Source organism: Saccostrea echinata, unplaced genomic scaffold, assembly GCF_033153115.1.
Source record: "Saccostrea echinata isolate AGI-Se365-2 ecotype Australia unplaced genomic scaffold, CSIRO_AGI_Sech_v1 ptg000033l, whole genome shotgun sequence".
Lineage (NCBI taxonomy): Eukaryota > Metazoa > Mollusca > Bivalvia > Ostreida > Ostreidae > Saccostrea > Saccostrea echinata.
This window is the reverse complement of record NW_026889782.1, coordinates 19,856,135-19,880,116: the sequence shown is the minus strand read 5'-3', so window position 1 is coordinate 19,880,116 and position 23,982 is coordinate 19,856,135. Positions and strand designations below refer to the sequence as shown.

General features: G+C 33.9%; 1 protein-coding gene across 1 annotated transcript; it reads left to right on the top strand.

The window, feature by feature from the left end:
* The first annotated feature begins 58 nt into the window (after positions 1–58).
* LOC133198729 (meiosis-specific nuclear structural protein 1-like) lies at positions 59–18,531 on the top strand. Its single transcript, XM_061334741.1, has 12 exons — positions 59–112; positions 9,774–9,937; positions 10,596–10,726; positions 11,541–11,658; positions 12,512–12,682; positions 13,021–13,122; positions 13,515–13,625; positions 14,000–14,128; positions 14,520–14,602; positions 15,355–15,520; positions 15,910–16,028; positions 18,463–18,531. The coding sequence occupies exons 2-12, from the start codon at positions 9,776–9,778 to the stop codon at positions 18,479–18,481; spliced, it is 1,311 nt and encodes a 436-aa protein (XP_061190725.1). The 5' UTR covers positions 59–112; positions 9,774–9,775; the 3' UTR covers positions 18,482–18,531.
* The last annotated feature ends 5,451 nt before the right edge of the window (positions 18,532–23,982 follow it).

The following is a 23,982-nucleotide window of genomic DNA, read 5'->3' as shown; positions in this document are numbered from 1 at the left end:
AGTATGTGGGAAAAATTCTAGATTTTTTACCATCGCAACGAAAAGAGAGTTTACTGTGACGTCACAATCTGCTTGACTGCGGGAAATTTTGTAAACAGAAATCCGATCACAGGTAGGTTTTTAAGGTCTTCCGTTTCCAACGGAAGACCTTCTACTGATTGTACTGATTAAGATTATTCTTTTTTTTTTTTTTCCTAGACGCCAACTTCGAAGCTTCATATCTTCCTCATTTCTGAACAGATTTTGTTCAAATTTTCAGAGCTTTTAGACTTTACAAAACACTCTCAGAATACTGTAATACAATTCGGAAATTACCTTCTGTTCACGAGTTATTCCCCTTTGATTGAAATTTTTATGCCTCTGGTTTCCAGACAAAGGCTCGGAAACTGTAATAATTGGAGCACAATACCATTTGAAATTGAAAAGAAGAAGCATTGAAGTTGTGCACATCGGTTTTTCTTTCTTGATTTTTGCATTAAAAATGGCGCTAGAGAGGGGTCAAAATTTAGAACGCGAAAAAGAGCAAAAATTTTGACATATTTTCCTTTATATCTTTAAAACTAAAAATAATTTGTTAAAACATGTAGAATAAAAGTTGTGCATAATTGCAAGGGCTTTCATATTATACCATTTAAAAGGGGCTGGCCCCTATAATTCGGGATCCTGGGCCCTTAAAAGTTTTTGCTTTATAACTCAAAAACGGTAAATATTTCGATCTGGATCTTGGGAACAAAATTGTTCTTTTACACCTTTTTGATCTAATGAAAATGTTGTTTTGTTCGAGTATACCATGGGTATTGCGTAATACGTATTAGAAAGCAGGCCAGGTAAACAGGTAACGTTTTTCATTCGGCAAGGAAATCAGACCTCTTCATGTGTATAACTTAAACAGACTTGCTATCAATAATATACCCTGCGGTATTTAATGTTAATTTTCTTTTTAATAAGGTTTAAAACGTGGTTTATGGTTCACTATTAAATTATTTATTACAATTTGTCTTTCTTTTCTTCTTTTTCTTCTTAAATTAGATTAATAGTGTTCAAAAGCGGAGAATATTAAATCTATCTTTCTACGTTTATTATTACAACAAACTTTGTAAGTGATTTTAAACTGTATGCATTGAATAATTCACGATCATTAGCTGTATGCATATTACGGTCTCCATGTTCAGCTCGATATTTAGTTATGTAACCCAACGCGCGAATCCCACGCTGTTGATCGAGGTCACCAGTGTACTAGCCACCTGTGGCCATAAACAAAGCTAGTATTTGTGATCGCATATAATGTCAATTTTGTACAAAGAGCTATTAATTAATGGAAAGTTATGTTTTTAATTATATCGAATCAGTAAGATTACTTTACCGATCTTTTATAATCTTAATTCCAAACACTGGTGCATAAAAATCATTTTAAATTTTAATCGCTGTTTTTGTCTGTTCACGCATCAATACATTTAAAAAAGTATTGCTCTATCCCGTGTTGTTGTATTTTAATTCATCTGCAATTGTAATTGAATGGGGGCTTCGGTAAATAATTGTAATTACTACGCATGCTACGCACATATTATTTTTACCATCACTCTTGTGAATGTCCATTTATTATTTATAGAATTAAATAAACATTAACATAAATAAAAATTCCTTCAAATATACAAGTCATGTATTTGTAATATAGCAAACAGTTTCATCCATCTCTGCCGCTTTGTGTCTTAGGTGTTGTAGTCCAGTCCTCGTTTACATACACGTGGCCACAGAGAGCCGCGGGCACCTCGATGTTGAAATACATTGTGTACTCTGATAGTTGCTCTACACAGCACAAACAACTAACGTGTACATGCAGTGTAGTAATTGGCAAAGATTGTTTGAAAAATATAAACTCGCATGTGTTCGCTACGAAGCATTCATTTTAAAATTTTATTTACATGTAGATACCTTATAAGAACAAAATAAAGTAAATATATAACACCTAGAACAATGTTTAAAAATTAAAATACAAATAGCGTGTGCTCGGAAGGGAAGATGGCTTAAAAGGGTGTGTCTGTGAATGCTTAGATCTAGCAACACACTTCGCAAAGTTAAGCATACTTGTGTCCAAATCCTTTAAAAGTGGGGGAAATCCCCAATCCTCGCACCCTTCCTTTTTGAATCTAAAAATATATACCATACTGAGAGTTGTATATAGAGCGGGAATGTTATTTTATTAGTCCTTAAAGGCACAACTTAAGAAATGACTTATAATTTTTTTTAGATAAGATTGTTTCGTGATAAAGCTGTGATAAATCTTAGGAACTTCTAAAGTTATAACTTAGGCATATCTTAAGATAACTTAGGAAACGTTTTTGAAACAGGCATGTCAAGCATTTAGTCAGATCTATTACGACATCCATATTACCATATAAGAGAATGAAATTTTGTTTCGTATATAAAGTGGTTATTACAAATATGCGTGTTACAAAAATGTATGTTGAAATCTTCAAAAGCTATCGAATTATTTACTTCTCGCAACAAATATTGATTTGGTTCTAAAGAAATTGATTTCCGATTCACAATTTATCTGCATGCGACATTTTTTTTAAAATCAGAAATGGTCAAATGAACATGATGAATGAATTAAGCGTAGAAAATTAGGGTGGGACATGCCAGACGTGCGGTAATCATATAAAGCCATAAGAATAATTCTGCAATAGGAAAACTTCAGCTATTATTCTTATTTTGAAATGTTTAACTAGCTTGCGTGAAGAAAGAAATCTTTCATTTTCTGGGTAAACATTTTTTGTCTCTGATTTTCATTCTAGTTGTTTTTTTAGTCATATCGGATCTTTCAAATTATTTCATCTTATCTATGTTGGTCATGTTGGTGATATACTAATTAAATTATTGTGGCCGAAATTACAAGAGATCCATTGCGTGTGAACCAGCGACCTGCGTTCGTAAACTAAACATCTTTTCGTCGTTTAATGTTGAAACATACACTATATTAAATTTTAAAAAAAAGTTAGCAAAATATAAATCAGTCTTTAACTGCATTTAACTGCGTTTCACATATACCCGGGTTTTGTGTTTGTTTACAATTATGTAACCTAATTATGTAGCCGAGGAAGCAGCTATGAGTGCTCATACACAAAACATTGTAGTTCTATATTCATTTTGCTGACACAATGATTTACGGAAAATTATTTTTTAAATCATACCGGGTCATTCAATTAAATTATTTATTCTTATCTTAATTTGATTTAATTTAAATCCAAAACATTCTATTAAGGACGTATAAAGGTCCCCGATTTCATGAATCCTAATCTTTAAACTGCATACATGTACATGTATTTAATAAACGATTTATTTCTCAATTACATGTATGTGTTATTATATGTTTAATTTCGGAGATTCATTGCGTGTAGTTAATTCTGCAGATAATTCTAACTTGACACACAAGGTTTGCACACAAGAATTCAAAAGAGATATATTTTGAAAACAATAAGACGCATTGCTTAACACTTTTACATTATTTTCTTTTTAAAATGGCTATCTTTATGATTACACCAACTCTGAACATGCTATGTGAAAAACTCTGTCGTCTATAGTTTTGTAACTCCAGCATATGACAAGTACATGTGCTTTTATTAAACTCCCAATTTTCCATTAATGCCCACAAAATCTACCTATAGCTTAAGATCGATAATATACCGCCCGACAATCATACAAAAATAAAACAATAGCTGCTGATTTGATTGACAGGCCAGCAATCAGTGCTATACCTGATACTGTAGTCAGAGTTTGCATGCTTAGAAAGCAATTACACGTACCTGATCACGCGTCAAACGCTTTCATGTACCGCTTGAAAAGTCGCTTTGTATACACTCTGGTAAAAACTTATATATTTGTTGGTAATTATATTTCACAAAATAATTGAGAGAAGAGAATTAAATTTTGAGTTCATTATTTTTATTTTCACTGCTGTTTTGTACATTGTACTTGTACGCGATATGTCGCCCAAGATAACTGTACAGCTTTCCGAAGAAAAAAAAAATTGGCGTCTATTCGAGCCCCTTTTCGCCTTCAATGTCCTCTTCAAAACATGCCTGTTTACAGAGAAGAGATCATAATATTCAATAAAATATTTCATTTTATATGTAATTTGATTTGTATGTATAAGTATCTGAAAGGCTATATTGTGCTGAATTTTTTAAAATACATGTTTTATGTAATACATATTTTTTAGCATACGATAAAATATCGGCAAAACTATAAGCTTAATTATTTCTAATGTCCAGAACTGTGTAACCTAAAATCCATGCATTTAAGAAGTATGTTAACTTTTTATAATTTAATTCCACTTGCACGCGCGGTTCAAAAGGAAAAAAAATGTACAAGGAGTACATATACATGGACTTGAATATAACAAATTTATTAGCACACATCTAATGATGAAAATGAACATAATTGATAATACACTTTTACAACTTTATTTCAATGATAAGTTATTCTAAAATTTTACTTCAAATGTCAGAAAGGCCAGCACAGCCAAAATACTCATAATTGTCTCTGTTTTGATTACAATGTCAATCACAATAACTCTTTTCTTTAGATCCCTTTATTTCTTATTTGCACATAGTTACATGAAATCCATGCACGGCGCTACACCTGTCAATCAGAATTGTAAACTCCGGATTCCACGGAAACATTTCCCATGTGGTGTAAAATATTCTTTAGGTCAATTCTAATTTTACGCTTTTATAGATACAGTGTAATATTTCGAAACAACGTTTTAATTAAGGCTGAAGATGCATGCTGTGAATTTATCAAACCTGCAGTCCTAACTGACGATTCGTTCTTACATGTATATTATAATCAATCAGAGAGTCCAGTATTTGTGAAAAATTTTGATTGAGATTTCACTTTCCCTTTAGGATAAAACGATTGATTAAATAGATTATGCATATGAGATGGATACCTGTACTACAATATGTACATATAAATGTATACTTTTCACTTTGTAACAAGAATCTGTTATTGACAATTAAAAGTGAAGAGTTTAGGTAAAAGACTTTGACAAATGACAAGTTATTCCTTCTTAGTCACTATATAGCTTAGAGCTATATGGTCGTGCCCCCCCCTCCCCGCAATTATGGTTTTATTTTTTATTTTTTATTTTTTATTTTTTGCTAAGATATATAAAAAATTGATTGATTGTGCCCCGTCCCAGAAAAAATGAAATTGCTTTCTACAGGCTTAAGTCAGAACATGATTTCATAATGATAGTACCTTTATCAAAATATTTCTACCCCTACGATTCGTAGTCGTGGTTTCGAATACCACCACGTCGCCCGCCTGGCGCAGTGGTTTGAGCGTTTGCTCTAGAGTCGCGGAGTAAGGAGTTAATCTTTACGTCGCGGGTTCGACTCCCTGTGCGGGACATGGAGACCGGTCCTTTGCATGAGACCGTATAAACCGAGATCCCGTGTAGCAGTAGATGCTGGCACGAAAGAGATCCCTCACTGCTCAATGGCCTTGAGTGTCGAGTATAGGTCTGAATTTGCAGCCCTCCACCGGCAAGTGGTGGCGTTTCCATACATGTATATGAGTGAAAAATCTCGACGGGAACGTTAACACACAAACAAACAAACAATTTCACTACAGAACGTGGAGTGTGGTCCTTCGGATGAGGCCGTATAAACCGAGGTCCCGTGTAGCAGTAGGTGCCGACATGAAAAAAATCCCCCACTGCTCAATGGCCTTGAGTGTCGAGTATAGGTCTGAATTTGCAGCCCTCCACTGGCAAATGCTGGCAGCTCAAGGGACGTTAAACAACAAAGAGACAATCAAACAAACATTTTTGTGTCGCCTGCAGAGTAGAGCAGCACTTAGCGATCAATTTACCTGGCGTCTGTCTTGCTGTCCGTCCGTCTGTCACACCTTATATCTCGAGAATTGTAAGAGGTATGGATTTGATAATTTGCACATATAGCTTGACACTATGGCTTTTGTATTTTTCCATGGCTTCCGATCTAGATATCCTTGAACTTGACCTTTGACCTACTTTTCAAAATAACCAATAATGCCGATATACAACTTCATTTTGATATTTATGAAGTAAGTCTATGCCATTTAGAATGTGCACTGTTTGTCATAATACTAGCGTTACAGTCCACTTGACCTTGACCTTTGACCTATTTTGTAAAATATACTGCGGAAGGTTAAATTTAACTTATGTCTTTTGAAATTACAGAGGCAGGGTTTGATAATTAACAGTTATACATGTTTATGAGCTCATGACAATGTATTTTGACACTGTATGAAATAAAGGAAACCACAAAAACTGAAATTTAAGTACTATGAAAATACAACGGGATCGGTATTCCAAAATGGATGGTGTAGACTGACAATTGCTGATATGATAGACTGAAGCCTCTTTCGAAGGATTGTTGAAATCACATACTTAAATAATTTATATATAATTATTTATAATAAAGGAGATGGGTGAACATAGCGTGCAAAAAGCCTATAGCTTCAGATATATAAAAAATCATGTTCAGTTTGTGAATTTAGTATTTAGAGTAAAGTTCTCATTATTGAAATTTATGAAATTACGATAAATAAAACTTTTCTGAGGAAAAATTTCTCGGCAAAATTTATTCTTTTATTAAAAAAATAAATATGTGGTATTCATGGGGTTCGAACCCTGGCAATAAAAATCCTGAGTATTATTTTCTTTCGAGACTAGCACGCTAACCACTAGACTACACAAGTCCTGATGAAGAATGGCATTTAAATCATGTTTGTGATATGACCCTTGACTTAATGGACTTCAAGTATTTCTCGAAAAGATGCGAATGTTATGTCATAAAAGTATATTTTTAAGGTATAGTGGGTCATTGCTCCATATTTTTGGTAACCAAAAAAAATATATTTTTATGCAAACTTTGAGGATTAACTTTCAAAAAGGTGGAGCGAAGACCCACTCATATCGAAAAATAGCATTATAGTATGAGAAAATGACTCTTTTTGCCCGCTTTAGTGTGTGTCTAATATTTCCCAGGCAAATAATTTCAATCTTTTAGGGATTTTTGCAAATTATAGAGATTTTACATAAAGTATATTTTAATGTTAGACGAAATATCAAGGAAAATTTTGATATAATTGAAATTTAATTTTTCATCTTCATGTTTGTCACACTATAGGCTTATCGCTCGTCATATTCACCCATCTCCTTTATTCAAATTTCATTAATATCCATTTTGGCTTTCAGGGGTTAAGGATTTGCATTTCTATTTGATTGTTAGATTCTATCACAGTCTTACTGTCCCTGGATTTTTTTTTTTTTTTGGCATGAACTATATTCAATGCCGTAGCAAATAAATTGCTGATAACTTTTAGACTTAGTTACATCTTTATTGAAGCTAAAACCATGCGTTCCTGGGAACACTCTAGTTCTGTAAGAAATCGGCAAAGATAATTAAGCAGAGATTTTTGATGAATAAAATGGTTTTTTTAACATGTATGGTCTGCGTTATAAAACATGATGTGATAGGGTAACGTAATGCATCTTGTACACGTACTCAAGGACACCGACGTTTTTCAATATCGAAATTGGACATAAAACATATTTACAATAAAATTTGAAGCCAGCGAGTTAAAAGTAATAAATTACAATTATATGGAAACGAAATGAAAAAAAAAAACATGTGTAAACTTGTCAAGTTGGAAACACTCTGAATGGGTATTGTTGGTATCATACAGACTGTGTCATGGCCTTGACTCAAGTTTAAGGTCACTAAGAACAAGATGCTTTTACTGGATGTGTGGTCTGAAAGAACAGATGTTAACTTGTCAAGTCGGTAACACAGATAGGTTTGCGTCAGAGCCAGAGTGTGTCATGGCTTGATGCAAGGTCATCTGGACAAGTTCAAGGTCACGAAAGAGAAAGTGTACATTATTTTATTGTCTTTCTACTGGCGAAGCATTGCAAGTTGATAGTCCCTTAAAAGATTATTAATCATCTTAGAATATGGCATGACCTTGACTCAAGGTCACTGCTCCAACGGAAGACCTATTCGTTGCTCTGCAACGAGCTGGGCTCTAGTTCTTTCTCTAACTGCCTTTTATATAGAAATTTCTAACGGCAATACATGTTTTGGTCTAAGGGAATGACGGTTAAAGAATGTTTAAAATCCAAAAATATTGGGAAAATAAATAAGAGTTTTACATATAAAAAGAAGTAGATGATTATAATAATTGTATCTAATTCTTTTATGGAATTTCGCGGCATACAATCATGATATGTATGCCCCCCCCCCCTTTCCGAAGTTTACGCCTTTGGTTTTTCTTTAAATAACATGACAGACCCGCCCCAGACTTTTTTTTTTTGATAAATCTAAGCTTAATTATATCTACATAAAAGCCAGGCTATTTAGGTTAACGTCCATCTCTCTATCTAAAACATCCGGTACATCTCCAGTACACTTTCAGAAATCTAGGGAATTCAAATTTTTTCATTATCATTTTTTTTTTATCTTCATGCACAAAATCTTACTGTTTTTGCAGAGATTACATGTACTACTCAACTGATAATTTTTAAATCCTCACATTTTATTCAAGGGTATTGCCAAATCTAAATCATTTTCGGGTTTTATAATTACTAGTATCTTCAGATGCATGTAATTATTTACATCCATTGAAAGTGGGCCCTGCCATCAATGGAGCAATTTTACATTTTTTCCCATACTTTCAGCCACTTTATAATTAAAGAAGCTCTACATTGGCGGGTCTAGAAGGGGGGTCGGGGGGTTGGACTCCCCCCCCCCCTTTTATTTTTGCAGAGAGAGGGGGTGACATATTTTCTGAAATAAATATTTTAAGTCTAATACATTTTGAATAAAACAAGTAGTTCAAAATAACTCTACAATGTCGACAATCTTTACCCAGGATTTAATTCTTTTTTTATTAGTTTCTATATAAAATAACGAAAAATATGTCCTTGGACCCCCCCCCCCCAATGGGAACATTGACCCCTTTTATTTAATAGAAAGGAGAGTTATGTATCTGAAAGAAAATTTACAAAGAAGTGTCTACATTAACCCACCCCCTTCCCACAAAAAAAGGTTTGGGCAATTATAAGTTTAATTTCCGAGTCTGACTAATGTGGATCCCCCCTGGAAGAAATTCCTGGATCCGCGCCTGTGAAAGAGAGTATGCACTTGACAGAATTTTTCTCTCCTTTTGTGTGTTTCTGTGGTTTAATTTTGGGTGCGCCTCACTGGAACCACCCTTTTCGAAAATTTTCATCAAATTCTATAAAAATTGTATATATTGAGTTTTAATTATCTTGTTCATTGTCAATATAGGCAATCTAATTAAAATCAGAGGGTATCTGCAATATTTCTTCAGGGAAAAAAATGTTCAAGGACAATGGAGTACTAGGGAATAAAAATCACTGTTGTTTACTTAATTACATTAGAAAAAATACATGGAAATATTTTTTTAATTAATTTATCTTTGACTAGTATAATGTTAAAATACTTTAATTCTACTTCAAATCGTGTCATTTGCCGCAGGTTTTCATTTTACATCAAAGTATCATGCATAAAATTACCATGGAATTAGAACTCTTCAGTGAGCAGTGTTTAGAGCTTCCGTTATATAGATATAAATAAAATGTCTTTCTTTCTTTGATAGAACAGGGATTAACTGTCTCAACCCGTGAAAAAAAATATATACATGTAACCCGCTTAAGCAACAATAAAACAAAGATGGTAATGTTTTCTCTGGTTGTTTAGGTATGTCGTCATCAAGCAGCAGCAGCAGTAGCTCGGGTTCGGACAGCACGGAGGAAGTGGTGGTCCACCGTTATCTAAAACAGGACCTTAAGTCTGGGGTAGCCCAGGGGAGAGCACTCCTCCGCCGTCATGGAGGAATAAAGGCACAACCCTGTCACTACCAGGTCTGTACAATCTAATTTCTGAAACAGCTCATGTTGGAAAAGTTTGAATCAACTGAAGTAGTAGCGAAGGGAATATAGACTGTAACTTTAAAAAGATATGACTTTCTATTAAAAAAAAGGTTTAACCACTGTGCCCACAGTATACATGACTGCATGTACATGTATACTAATTAATTATATGCACATGTATGTATGTATGTAAACCAAACAAAATATTAACCTAAACTATACGTAAGAAATTTAGATAAATGTAAATTAGTCCTCCTCTAGAAGATAACTACATGTATATAACTATTAGATATTAATTATTTTTTTAATTTATAATTATTTATTTATTTTGATTTATTGTTTCAGATTGCTTATCATAATTTTTAAAATATCTAAAAAAAAATTACGTCAGAAGTTTCTTTTTTTATTTTGGTTTGTTTGTATTTTAATAACCCCCCCCCCCCCCAATCAAGTATTCCGCATTTTCAAAAAATGGGGGGGGGGTCATATTTCAGCTATATGACCATGGAAAATACACTATTCCTGAGCCGTTCTTTCTATTTATGTGGGTGTGTGTGGGGGGGGGGGTTAAACAATACTGCTTATCAAAATTATTGTTATGCCAAGTTTCTCGACTTAATTCAAAACGTTTATTGTACCTTGACCTTAGTTGCGGGATTGTCGCCATGCTGTTCTGGACCACAAGGGTCACGGTTACCAGGGTAAACACTGGGAGACCTCTGTCCTTAGTAACAATCTGGAAAAGTCCACCCGCCGACTCACCATCAACGCTGTAAACAGGTAAGGGGGCATAACTCCAAGTGTGCATTAAACAAAGAAAGAAAGATTAAAATATGTTTCCGGGATTATTTGTAAGTCAAATAAAGCAAGATGATGGCGTATGGTATATTATTATCATATATAATCATATATTTCATGAATTAAATAAATAAAATGATCCTGACTTTACAGCGAGAAGTAAACAGGTAAAATGGGGGGGGGGGGGTTAAAAAAGAATGTCACACTCGTCTAAACTGGTCATTTAAAACAATAACCACGTTATTGATTAGTAATTTGAATAATTGTAGAAATCTGAAAATGTAAATAAAATTCATTTATAATAAAACCTTGATATTAACAGTAACTATACATGTATATAATGACTGAAGTTATTTACGAATCGATTTTAAAGTATATTACATAAATTATTATTTAAAATAATATATTGGGTTTAAATGCGTTCAATATGAATATACATTATGACTTTTTTTAATATTACACATGCAAAAGTTTATATCAATTTCCCATGAATTTCATGTGAATTCTTTGCATTAGAAACAGGCGAAAAAACAAGATACAAGAAATTTATGTAAAATCTTCATGGGATTTTGACACAATTTTCATATCAATTTTACATGAAGAGCATATGGTATAAATATCGCGCAAAGAAAAATTCACATGAAAGTTCTATTTAAATTGATTATCATACAAACCATGCAATTTACATGTTATACACATGAAAAAATATTTATATAGTTTTTACATAATTTGTACACAATTTTCAAATAAAAAGAAAAATACATGAATTTCATGTGAGCCACTTTTTCCTGTATAGAGAGATGGATGAAGAGCAGAAAAAACGAGCGTTTTACGAGGCGGAGACGGCTAGACTGGCCAAGGAGATCATCGAACCCCTGCTGGCCGAGTACAACGACACCATCACCATCAGCATGGTGAGACGAATGATACTTTATATATATCCAAACTAAGGAAAATAAAAAAAGAACCCAATTTTATCAAATACAACCTAAAATGGCATTTCTTTCGAAACATGACACACACAGATATTTCTGAAATCAGCACTACTACATTGTACACGTAAAGGAAACCGATATTTGGAGGGGGAAGGGGTACTGACACAGTTCTTAAAACGTAGACGATTCAAGGAAAATAGTTTGTAGAGTGCCAGATTTCTTATTTTTTAAATATAGTTTTTTTCTTTACCATTACAGAATAACATGATTGATATGCATGTACATGTACAACATAAAATCTTTTTTCCCTAAAAAATCAAATGAAAAATAAAATCTTTATGGTGTTTCCACTCAATAATTATGGAGATAAATATCAAAAATATCATCAGACTTCTTAAATTACACAAATGATGTTCCTCTTGAACCCTACGAGAACCCTCCCCCCTACCCACAAAAAAATCTCAAAAATTCACAGTAAAGTGTCATAGCCTTTATACACGTATATAAAGGGATTTTAATTTGAGTGACATAATGGGATTTTATTTAAAAAAAAAAAAAGACTTACTTTGCTAAAGTTTTGACCTCTCGACGTACTGATAGAGTTTATTGTGAACTCCTTGATCATTAACTAGATATTTTCTCTTTATTATTTGTAAATAATAAAAAAAAAAAAAAATAAAATTGAAAGGAGTTCTCATCTTACACGCAGATTTAATTTTAATCATTTTGTGTACATACATGTATTTTAAAAAGAGATGTGATTTTGGACCTCATTGGTATGGTGTTAATATCATCTGCCCTTCAAAAATGCACACATTTATATAATTACCAGAGAGAAATGGCCGCGGATGAGCGCGTCCAGGCTCACCATCAGGAGATGGTTAAAGACACGGTGCAGGGTGAACTCGTCCACAAGGAGAACGCCAAGCGGGTCCAACAAATGTCCGAGGAGGAACGCGAGTACCAGATCAAACTTCTCATGGCCATGAAAGATGACGCTATGGTGAGTTGTTTTTGTACATGTATTTTGATTTCGTATCCTTTTTTTAACTTTAACCTTTACATTAGAAAAGCGACGAATTTAATTTTATTCCAGCAATTAAAAAGTACATTCAAAAGAATATAAACATTTATTAACATTTGGGGAAATACCGAGATCTATTTTATATGTTTTAGTAATAATATGGCATTCTGAAAATGTCATGGGAAAAATCACGACGATATTTCAGTATTTTAGAATTACAGAAAGGTATGTAAGTGCAGAAAAAAATCAAATTAAAAAAACTAAGACTGAAGTGAAATTATCTTATTTTGTTTTCTTGGAATTATTTTGTCGAAAAGAAAACGGCCAGTATCGATTCCTTGGTGGACAAAATGGCTGAAACCAATTACAAACGGTCACTTATCAACACCGATCTTGAGGAGGCCTCAGAGAGGTTACAGGTGATCCATAATTACTTAAAAAGATAATATATATATATATGTATACTTACTCATAACAATTAAAACTTCATGATCGATATACTTTTGATTGAGGTCCCATTTAGTTTAAAATATTGAAGTACTTATGATTTCAGAGAGTGTTAGTTTTTATAAAAGGCCAGTTTTGGGTTATATTTTGGATTTTTCAGTTGTAATACTTTGTGAATTGTCAAGGAAATTTTTTTAAAATAACTCTTGGGACAAAGAACACGGTGGTGGTGGTGGTGGGTCCCGTCCCAAAGCAACTGCAATTTCTTTTCATAATTTAAATGCTACAATAATTCAGCAATATTACGTATTCTGATAAATAAGGTACAAGTGATGATTAACGTACTTTTTTTCTCTGAATGTAGGAGGATGAAAAGGAGACAAATATGGAGTACAATAAGGCAGTAGGGGAGCTCCTGGACCAGTCCCTAGTCACAGTGGTACATGAAAACCACAGGGATATGCTCAGAGAACAGGTAATACATTAGAACTTGTATAATCCAGATACCGTGTATTCCGAAATCTTGAATTACCCATTACTATTAAAACTTTAAGTCCCATCAATAAATTCAATTGATTGAAGTATTGTTTTATTTGGAATGTTGTATATAATCAGGCAAATTTCTATGGAGCCATCAGACAAGTTTTAATTCACATATAAAGGACACCTGATGAATTTTTCATACGCAGATAGATGATTTATATGTAAACTTGACTTCTGACAGCTCCCTATGAATATTTTCGATTTTTTTAGAGGAATCTAAAATTACTCTATTTTGATCTTTTATTTATCTAATATGACATTTATGCCAATAATAAACCCTAGTTCAATGAATTTCTTTGATTACAGGCAGAGCAAGCCAGACAGGAAAAAATAAAAATGCAGAAGAATTTGGAGAATGATAAAACTGCCAAACATATCCAGCACAAGTACTCACGTGCCCTGAAAAAACTTACCGCCATGTATCACGAGCTCGAGGTAAAATCATGTAAACCTTGTTTTCATTGTTTTCATGTCATGTATACATGTGTCTAAGGTTTTATTCTGTAAACGTGAAGATTAACGCATGGAATTAATTCATTGTAAATATTCAAATATTTTGCACGTATTACCCCCTGCCCCTTATTTTGGCATTAATTATATATTTTGCTGGTATATGGAAAATATCCTACATATGCATCCTTCATACACTCAATTGATTCGCGTAAATTTTTTTAGTTTACATTAAGAAGCTAACAGATTTGAAAAATTCTGTGTAATTTTTGTAATTTTGATTGTAGTTCTTTTGACAAAAATAAAAATTAATGATAAAGTCATACAGAGGTAAGGAAAAATGGATATTTTCTTGTTCCTTTTCATGCATGGATAGAGTAAAGACCAAAAAGAAGAGGAGGCACTGAAGCAGTACTTGGAGGATGTAAAATTTTCCGCCCAGGAGGACATAGTCAGAATGTAAGTAACCGGAGGATTATAAGTTCTGCAAATCATTTTGAAAATTAAAATGAATTTCTAGCTGATTTCTATTAAGCGGAGTCCCAGAAAGAGGATTCACAACTGTATATCTATGGAGCGGGGTTACTAGGAATCGAGCAGATGTATTTCTATTAAGCAGGGCTATAAGAAAGTTTTAAAATTAAAAGCTGTATTTCCACTGAGCATAGTTACCAGAGATGTAATCAACAGCTGTTAAGCAGGGTTACTACGAGGTCAACCTACAGTTGTACAGAACAGAGTTACCCGGAAGTGAACCGACAGCTTTATTTCTATTGAGCAGGGTTACGTCAAGTTAATTACTAGCTGTATCTCTATTAATCAGAGCTACTAGAAAATGAACTAGAAGATGGGTTTTTTTTTCATTGAACAAGGTATTAAGGAAGTAAAGTCTAAGCTCCAATGTATTGTTTAACAGAGTTACCAGAAAAGACACTACAAGGTCTATTTTCTGTTGAACAGGACTAACAGGAAATGAACAGTAACTGTTGTATTTATTGAGCGGGGTTACGAGAAGGTAAACTGTGAACTGTTATGGATTACAAAAGCTGGAAATGAATTACTAGCAGTATTTCTACTGAGCAGGGTTATCAGAAACAGAACAGGGTGTTTTTTTAATATGCAGGTTTACCAAGAAGTGAGCTAATACCTGTATTTCTGACTGAGCAGACTTACCAGAAATTGGACTAACCCCTTTTGTTTTAATTGAGTAGGGTTTCCAGGAAGTGGACCAGCAGGATGTATTCTGAAGAGAAATCTAGGCGGATTCACGAGGAAGAGGAGACAATTGATCAGGAGAATCCGGCTAGAAATGCTATGCTGAATCTGATGAACCGAGTACAGAGACAAATGATGCTTCAGAAGTTCAAAGGAAAATGGGTAAACAAGAATTTCATATTTAGACTAGAGGGTGTCCATGCCTATTTGACCATGTATCCTTTTTTTTAATGTGAATTAAAGAAGTTATACCACAAATTATGGCAATAACATATTTTAATCTTCCCTCCCATTTTCCAGCTTGATTCCATTAGATAACAAAATTTTGCTTTTTCACAAAGGCCATTTATTGCGCCACTGTGTAGGAAAACAAAATTGCAATGAAAGATAGAGAATGGCAGTAAAACAATCAATTAGACATTGAACCCGAATTGTATTGTTTAAGAAATTCCAAATATTGATGCATCAAATTTCTCATACACTATCTATAATTCTGAAAGATTCAACATAATGTTCATATCATTCAACATAATATTCATATCGTTCAAAAGATCAACGTCACTAACAAGAAAAAGTCAGAGAGGGTAGAAAAAGAAGAAAATCTATCTGAACACGATCGCAAACTCCGGATGCTTCGAACTAAAAATCGTAAAGAGACTAAAGTCGTGAGGTGAGATATTCTTTTTTTTTTTTTTTTTACATGTAAATGATAATTGACTTAAATATTTTTAGATTATCTCTTTCATCTCCTCATGAGACGTCAGTTAAGCTCAGATTAGCATCGTGGTCACCAACTTCTTTATGTAGTCAGTAATATTTAACTCACCTCAACTAAGTTTTTTTTTTTTTGGGGGGGGGGGGGGGCTTGTGTAATACACTCGGCTTTGGTGTCGGCGTTCCAGGTTAAAAATTTCGGAGCAGATTTCTTTTCAAGTACTTTTTTGCTCCATTTAATCAGAGATGCATGGAGGATTTTTCATTGTACCAGTCGAGTTTTTAGTAGGGATGTCAACGAATAGTCGACTATTCGACCATCAGTCGAATGGACCGACGATCGAATAACGAAACGACATTCGAATAAATAAATTCAATAAAAGAGTGATAAAGAGTTGGAATTCTTATCCTAAAATTGAGAAACCCTCTTCCCTCAGTCACAGTCGATAAGATAATTTTTCCTCATTAAAAACTGCTGACTTAACATGTAGAAAGTACAGTGATTAGAAACGCTTCACTTCCGCGTGAATTATTGTCAATTAATGTGTTGTTTTTATACATGTAATAAAAGTATCTCGCCATACTGCGCTTTCTTTTTTAAACTATTAATTGGACTTGATCTCATACCATGTACCTATTATAACCGTGACATGTTTGGACACTACGATAATTATTATAAAATTAATATTCTTTTACATATTTTAAAGACATTTTGATAATTGGTACAAAAAGTATATTCAAATATTTAACATTATCAAGGGCACCGTATGTGCCCCCATCATTTGAATAAGCTTTAAAAAAATATATCACACAGTCATTTTTTATGCTTCCTAAAAACCGACTTTACAGACCAATTTATGAACATGATTGACGGTGAAATCCTACATTTTGGAGAAATTAGCAGTCTATATTAAGTAAATATAGACACGCTATCCACATTTTAAGTCCATGTGAACATCTGTGTGTAACATTTGAAGTAACTTTTTAATCAATTTAAAAAAGGGGGATTTGGGATTAAATATGTGATGTACCAGTGAAGTTTGAAATAAAATTTTAGTTTCCGAAAAAGTTTCGAATATATTCGACTATCGTTCGAATAATGCAATCGAATATTCGACTAAAGAAAATAAATATTTTGACATCCCTAGTTTTTAGATCTGCAATTTCAGCTAAAAAAAAAAATGAACGGTTTAATGTTTATGGAGAAGGTTAAAGTTCTTGAAGCAGGTTAAAGTTATTGGAGCAGGTCTCACTTCCAAGTAACTATACACCCTATATTGACCAAACTTGCATGGATGATACAGCTAAGGATGTACATTACCAAGCTTTCTTCGGATGCTGGATCTGACCTACATTTTCTAGAATAGTGACCAGGTTAAAGTTTTTGGAGCAGGTCTCCTTTCCAAGTAACTATAAGCCTTATATTGACCACACTTGCATGGATGATACATCTAAGGATGCACACTAGCAGGCTTGCTTCGGATGCTGGATCTGACCTTCCAAATTCATTTTATTCATTTTCCAAATGAGTAACCAAATTAAAGTTTTTGAAGCTAATCTCATTTCAAAGTAACTATACTATAAGCCCTTTATTGACCAAACTCGCATGACTTGACTTGCGTCGGATGCCGGTCCGGATCTGACCTACATTTTCTGGGTGAGTGATGAGGTTAAAGTTATTGGAGCAGATCTCAATTTTAAGTAACTATAAGCCCAATATTGACCAAAGCTGCATAGATAATACACCTACGGATGCACAATATTGGACTTGCTTCGGATGCTGGATCTGATCTACATTTTCCAGATGAGTGACCAGATTAAAGTTTTTGGAGCAGGTCCATTATCAAGAAACTATAAGCCCTATCTGAACCAAACGTGCATGGATGATGCATCACGGAATGAACACTCTCACACTTGCGTCAGATGACTTACATTTTCTGGGTGAGTGACTAGTTTAAAGTCTTGAGGTAAGTTCATTCCCAAATAACTGCAAATCCTATCAGACCAAAATTGCATAAATGTTAATCTAGGGATGTGTACACTAGTAGATAATTGGTTTATTGTGGGACTTTGCCTCATTTAAAGACAACATTCGTTGAGGTGAGCTCTGTAATCACTGATTACTATCTTTTGATAAAAGTGATAAGCGTATACTAATTTTTCACTATGATTGATATACTTGCCTCTTTAAGATTGAGAACATTCAAGGTTTTCTCCGTTTAATCATACCGAAAGAAATATGCTTCCTGAATAGAAAATAAAATGGACTATTATTCAACGGGGGTCATTTTTCTTAACGTATGAAATGCAGATTTTAAGGATATTTTCTCACCTTTTTTTTATCCAAATTCACTGTATGGAGTTAAATCATTCATTGCTTTTTATTTCAGCTGGCAGGATGAATGTTAATAATGCAGCTGTGAATTTAAATGTAGACTGAATAGTTTCTGTGTCAGAAATAAACAAGATTTGCTTATGCCGAGCCTTTCCTTATATATTGGACATGTTTTTTGTATCATGGCGTAAACAGCAGGGTAATATATCCGTAAACAACATTTTACCTGAAACATGACATGGAGCATGTCATAGGCATACCAGCTACGAAATGTCAGCTTAAAATGATTAAAGTGAGCGATGTCTTACAGAAATATGATCAGTTTTGAAAAAAAAGTTTTTGACTCAAAAGAGTATATATTTAACATGACATGTTTGATGAAATATACGACGAAAAGTACTTTTCAAGTTATGATTTTTTATAGACTGATTTCTGGGAAGGTGCGGTCGTGGTGTAATAGGGTTGGTATAACTTCAGAAATATGATTGCAATGTGAAGCTAATCGTTATAAAGACTAAGCGTTGCAACTCAAAGGTCAAAGTTATCGTAACCTATGAGAAGCAAAAAATTCTTTGTATATATTATCTATCTAGTGATGCAGGGGAATGCTGTATTAACTGGACTGTTTTTGCCTAGCCGATGAGTTCCGATCATGTATGCAACAACTGAGATTATGATTTTGAAAACCTTTTTTTTTTCTCTTTTTTTTTTGTTGTTGTTGTTGTTGTAATATTGATATTTTGCGCAACACCTGTCATGAAAAGACCACGATGAAATGCCGAATCTCAAAGGTCAATTCGATTGTTCCATATTCATTGCCGAACACCACGAGCATCAGGCGGGTTAAAAATCATGGTGCAAAACTAAAGATTAACAGCTAGCCAGTTAAATTTTGTGCAGGCTTATTTACATCGAAAATTTGTTGCCTGCGTTAGCAGAAGAAACAATCACATTACTGATGCAAAATATTGATGTGTTTACTTCCTTTAATTTTTTTTTTTTTTTGGGGGGGGGGGGCATGCAACTGTTTATTTCTTTCGATTCCCCATATGGTCATGTCCCTGCGACCTTTTTTTTTTGCGTTTCTATACTACTTGATCAGTCCATTTGTCTTCTAGGAAAGGGGTGATATTATACATTTATTGACTATGTTTGAGGGCAACGTGCGTTCTGTTGGACTTAAAAACCAAACAGTTTGGTTCGAGGGGTGAACAAAAAGCATTTTGTCCGAGAACACAGTCAGTAAATGGTTTGTTATACCGTTTATTTATTAATTACTTTATTTATGTATTTATTTATTTATCTTGCCATACAAGTATTTTGTGCTGATTTCCATAATTTAAATTTCCTCTACCTGCACTGCGGTAAAATTCGGTAAATTCTGTCACTGTCTAACACCAATAAATGCAAATAAGAGTTAGCTGATCCAGCCCACATTGTGACGTAAGCGGTCGAATATTTCATCGACAGGTCCAATATCGCACTCTGCGGTCAAACAAACGACTCTTTTTGACCGTTCAGTAAACCATTGGAAATGTTATATTTTTATTTTAGCATCCGTCCGTCTGTCTGTCCCTCTGTCAGTCTGTCCCACTTGGTTTTCCGCACTTTTTACCGGTGAAACCGGAGGGGACTATAGGTTTCCTCCGAGTCTGTCCGTCCGTCTGTCTGTCTGTTTGTCTGTCCCTCTGTCTGTCTATCAGTCTGCCCCACATGGTTTTCCGCACTTTTTCCCTAAACGCTTGCATATATATAGCTGATTTTTGGTATGTGAGTGTATCTTGATGAGTTACAGACCAAGTTTGCATTTCGTTCCGCTTCGTTGATTTTTTGACGGAATTATGGCCTTTTCAATTTTTAAGGGTTTCCACAATTTTCTTCTAAAAGCTTTCAGATATTGAGCTGATTTTTGGTATGTAACTTTACCTTGATTAGTTACAGATCAAGTTTGCATTTCGTTCATTGATTTGTGACGAAATTATGACATTTTCAATTCTTAACAGGAACTAGATTTACTGATTACACTTGCCGGTAGGGGACTAGTATTGCTAATGCAATACTCTCAGAATGCTTGTTTCTTGTATCTCACACAACAGGAATACAAGTGGAATGTACAGTACCTCCATGTAGATACATGTAGAAGGAAGTTAAATAAATATGATATGATATTGAAGATTTTAATTTCTTTAGTCAGGAAAGCGAAAACCGTTTAATTTTATATTTTATTTAGGGTTGATTGTCTGTGTATATTTTTAAATCCTCGCTCAAATCAATACGCTACTAGCTGCAGAATAGAGATATATTATATACAAGTTAAATTGATAAAAATCATCAAATCGGCCGCTAAAAATATATTAAGGATTTTAAAGTATTTCTACAAGAAAGAGTTCAAAGAAAAAAAATCAAAACAGAAAAAGCATATATGATACATTTTTTATTGCAAACTTTACACTTGCCTTACTTTTCTGTGATTTTTTTTTATACTTTCATTTTCAGTGATCAATTTTTAAATATAAGTCAAAATAAATAAATTCATGGAAATGAAAAAAAAAATTAACTGAGATGAGGAAAAGGAATATATATGTTCATCAAATTATTTGATTAATAAACTAATGCAACAAATATCTACAATTATTAATTATGAATGTCTGAATGATGACAAACAAGCTTTAATTCAGAGAATTTGTGTCCCCCGCTTAGGGAAAAAAGAAGAGCATGCGCAGTTCGGGGGGGGGGGGGGTCGGAACCCCCATCTGGATTTGCAGAATTATTAAATGTTCACATGTATATTGAAGCAAATAAAATATGACAATATGGATATAAAGATTTGATTGCTTATTCTTTGATAATATGTGTATAGAAGATTCTTTTTATATAGAATATTTATCACACTGTAATGATGATTTTATGAGTTTGTACAAGCCAGACGTCATAACTTTGTCATTTCACATGCTCAGCCTGCTGAATACTATCATTTAGTAAATCAAAAATAAAATAAAAATAATTTAAAAAAAGGATGGTCCGGGATTTGAACCCGGCACCTCTCACATGATAAGCGAGAGCCATACCCCTAGACCAGGGAGGCACTTGATTGTGCATCAAATTAAATTCAAACATTAGGTCACATATAATGTTTATATTCACGTTCGATGTCAAAATTTTAAACAACACATGGTGCCTAATTTAACCTTTACTAAACAGTTCTAATAGATGTAATAAGAATATAATGTCCGCCGACAACCTGTATTATACGTTATAACTCTCCACATGCCCCTGTGCTAAAAAAAAAAGAGCGACTTTTAATACAACAAAAAATATTAATTAAAAAAAAACGGGGCGGGACGCTTTGAGAGGGGCGGGAGAGGCCATAGGGGAGTTATGATATAACATTTCATTGCAAAAGCTCAAAAGTTTCTTGGGATATTGTCCGGAAACGAAAGTGTTACATACAGACGGAATGTATGAATTTTCGACCTTGAACTTTGACCTTTTGACCTCAAAATCAAAAGGGGTCTTCCTTAGGCCACAGGGAGTTGCTATGTAAAATTTCATTGCAAAAGCATCGTGCGGGGGACAAAAAGCATCGTGCGGGATTTGAACCCAGCACCTCTCACATCATAAGCGAGAGTCATACCGCTAGACCACGGAGGCACTTGATTGTATAGCAAATTTAATGCAAACATTAGGTCACATATAATGTTTATATTCACGTTCGATGTCAAAATTTTACACAATACATGGTGTCTAATTTAGCCTTTGCTAAACAGTTCTAATAGATGTAATTAGAATATAAAGTCCGCCGACAACCTGTATATATTATACGTAATAACTCTCCACATGCCCCTGTGCTAAAAATAGTGCCAAGCGACTTTTAATACAATAAATTAAAAAAAACGGGGCGGGACACTTTGAGAGGGGCGAGAGAGGCCATACGGAGTTATGGTATAAAATTAATAATAAAAACAAGCTAATTAAGAGAATTTGTGTCCCCCGCTTAGGGAAAAAAGAAGAGCATGCGAGGTTCTGGGGGGTGGGGGCCGGACTTCCCCCTTTCTAGATTTGTAGAATTATTAAATGTATAGGTGTATATTGCAGCATATAAAAATGCCAATATGGATATAAAGATTTGATTGCATATTCTTTTAAATGTGTATAGAAGATTCTTTTTATATAGAATATTTATCACACTGTAATAATGATTTTATGAGTTTGTACACACCAGACGTCATAACTTTTTCATTTCATATGTTGAATACTATCATTTAGTTAATAAAAAAGAAGAAAAATAAAGAAAAAAAGGACCGTCCGCGATTTGAACCCGGGTCTCTCGCTTGCTAAGCCAGCATCATACTCATAGACCACGGAGGCACTTGACTGTACAGCACATTAAATTCAAACATTAGGTCACATATAATGTTTAAAAAATTTTACACAATACATGTTGTCTAATTTAGCCTTTACTAAACAGTTCTAATAGATGTAATTAGAATATACATGTAAAGCCGACAACCTGTATTATACGTAATAACTCTCCACATGCCCCTGTGCTAAAAATAGTGTCAAACGACTTTTAATACAATAATTAAAAAAAAAACGGGGCGGGACACTTTGAGAGGGGCGAGAGAGGCCATACGGAGTTATGGTATAAAATTTCATTGCAAAAGCTCAAAAGCTACTTGAGATATCGCCCGGAAACGAAAGTGTTACACATAGACGGAATTTATAAATTAACGACCTTGAACTTTGATCTCTTGACCTCAAAATCAATAGGGGTCTTCCTTAGAACACAGGGAGTTGTTGTGTAAAACACAGCGCGGAAACGAAAGTGTTAAAACAGATAGAATTTCTGAATTTATTTCCTTGGCCTTTGACATTTTGACCTCAAAATAAATAGGGTTCTTCTTTAGGCTAAAGGGAGTTGCTATGCAAAATTTCATTTCGAAAGCTCAAAGGGTTCTTGAGATATCGCGCGGAAACGAAAGTGTTACAGACAGAAAAACGGACGGAAGGACGGACGGACAGACAGACCCAAATTAATATCCCCCACTTTCAGTGAAAGCGCGGGACAAAAACGGGGCGGGACACTTTGAGAGGGGTGAGAGAGGCCCTAGGGAGTTATGGTATAAAATTTCATTGCAAAAGCTAATAAGCTTCTTGAGATATCGCCTGGAACGAAAGTGTTACACACAGACGGAATGTATAAATTTATGACCTTGAACGTTGATCTATTGACCTCAAAATCAATAGAGGTCTTCTTTAGGCCACAAAAAGTTGTTATGTAAAATTTCATTGCAAAAGCTCAAAGGATTCTCGAGATATGAATTTAAAAAAAATAGAAAATGCAAAATTCTTCTGTCCATCGAAGAATTTCAAATATAAAAAAAAAAATCCCGAGACATCAAATATAGATATGTGAATTAACTTCTTTTCTGAAAAGAAAAAAAAAACAATAAAAAATCAAACTAATTAAACATTCAGAATAAATGGTAATACTCATAAAGGAAAAAAAACTGGAAAACCAATAATTTTCACCCTGTTGCGAGTAACAGCTGTGTTATTGATTTTTAAATCAAGA

Excerpts from the sequence above, each read along its gene's own strand:
- LOC133198729 (XM_061334741.1), top strand. The coding sequence starts at position 9,776 with ATGTCGTCATCAAGCAGCAGCAGCAGTAGCTCGGGTTCGGACAGCACG. Across the intron at positions 9,938-10,595 it reads CACAACCCTGTCACTACCAG|TTGCGGGATTGTCGCCATGC; the intron begins GTCTGTACAATC and ends CCTTGACCTTAG. Across the intron at positions 13,626-13,999 it reads GGGATATGCTCAGAGAACAG|GCAGAGCAAGCCAGACAGGA; the intron begins GTAATACATTAG and ends CTTTGATTACAG.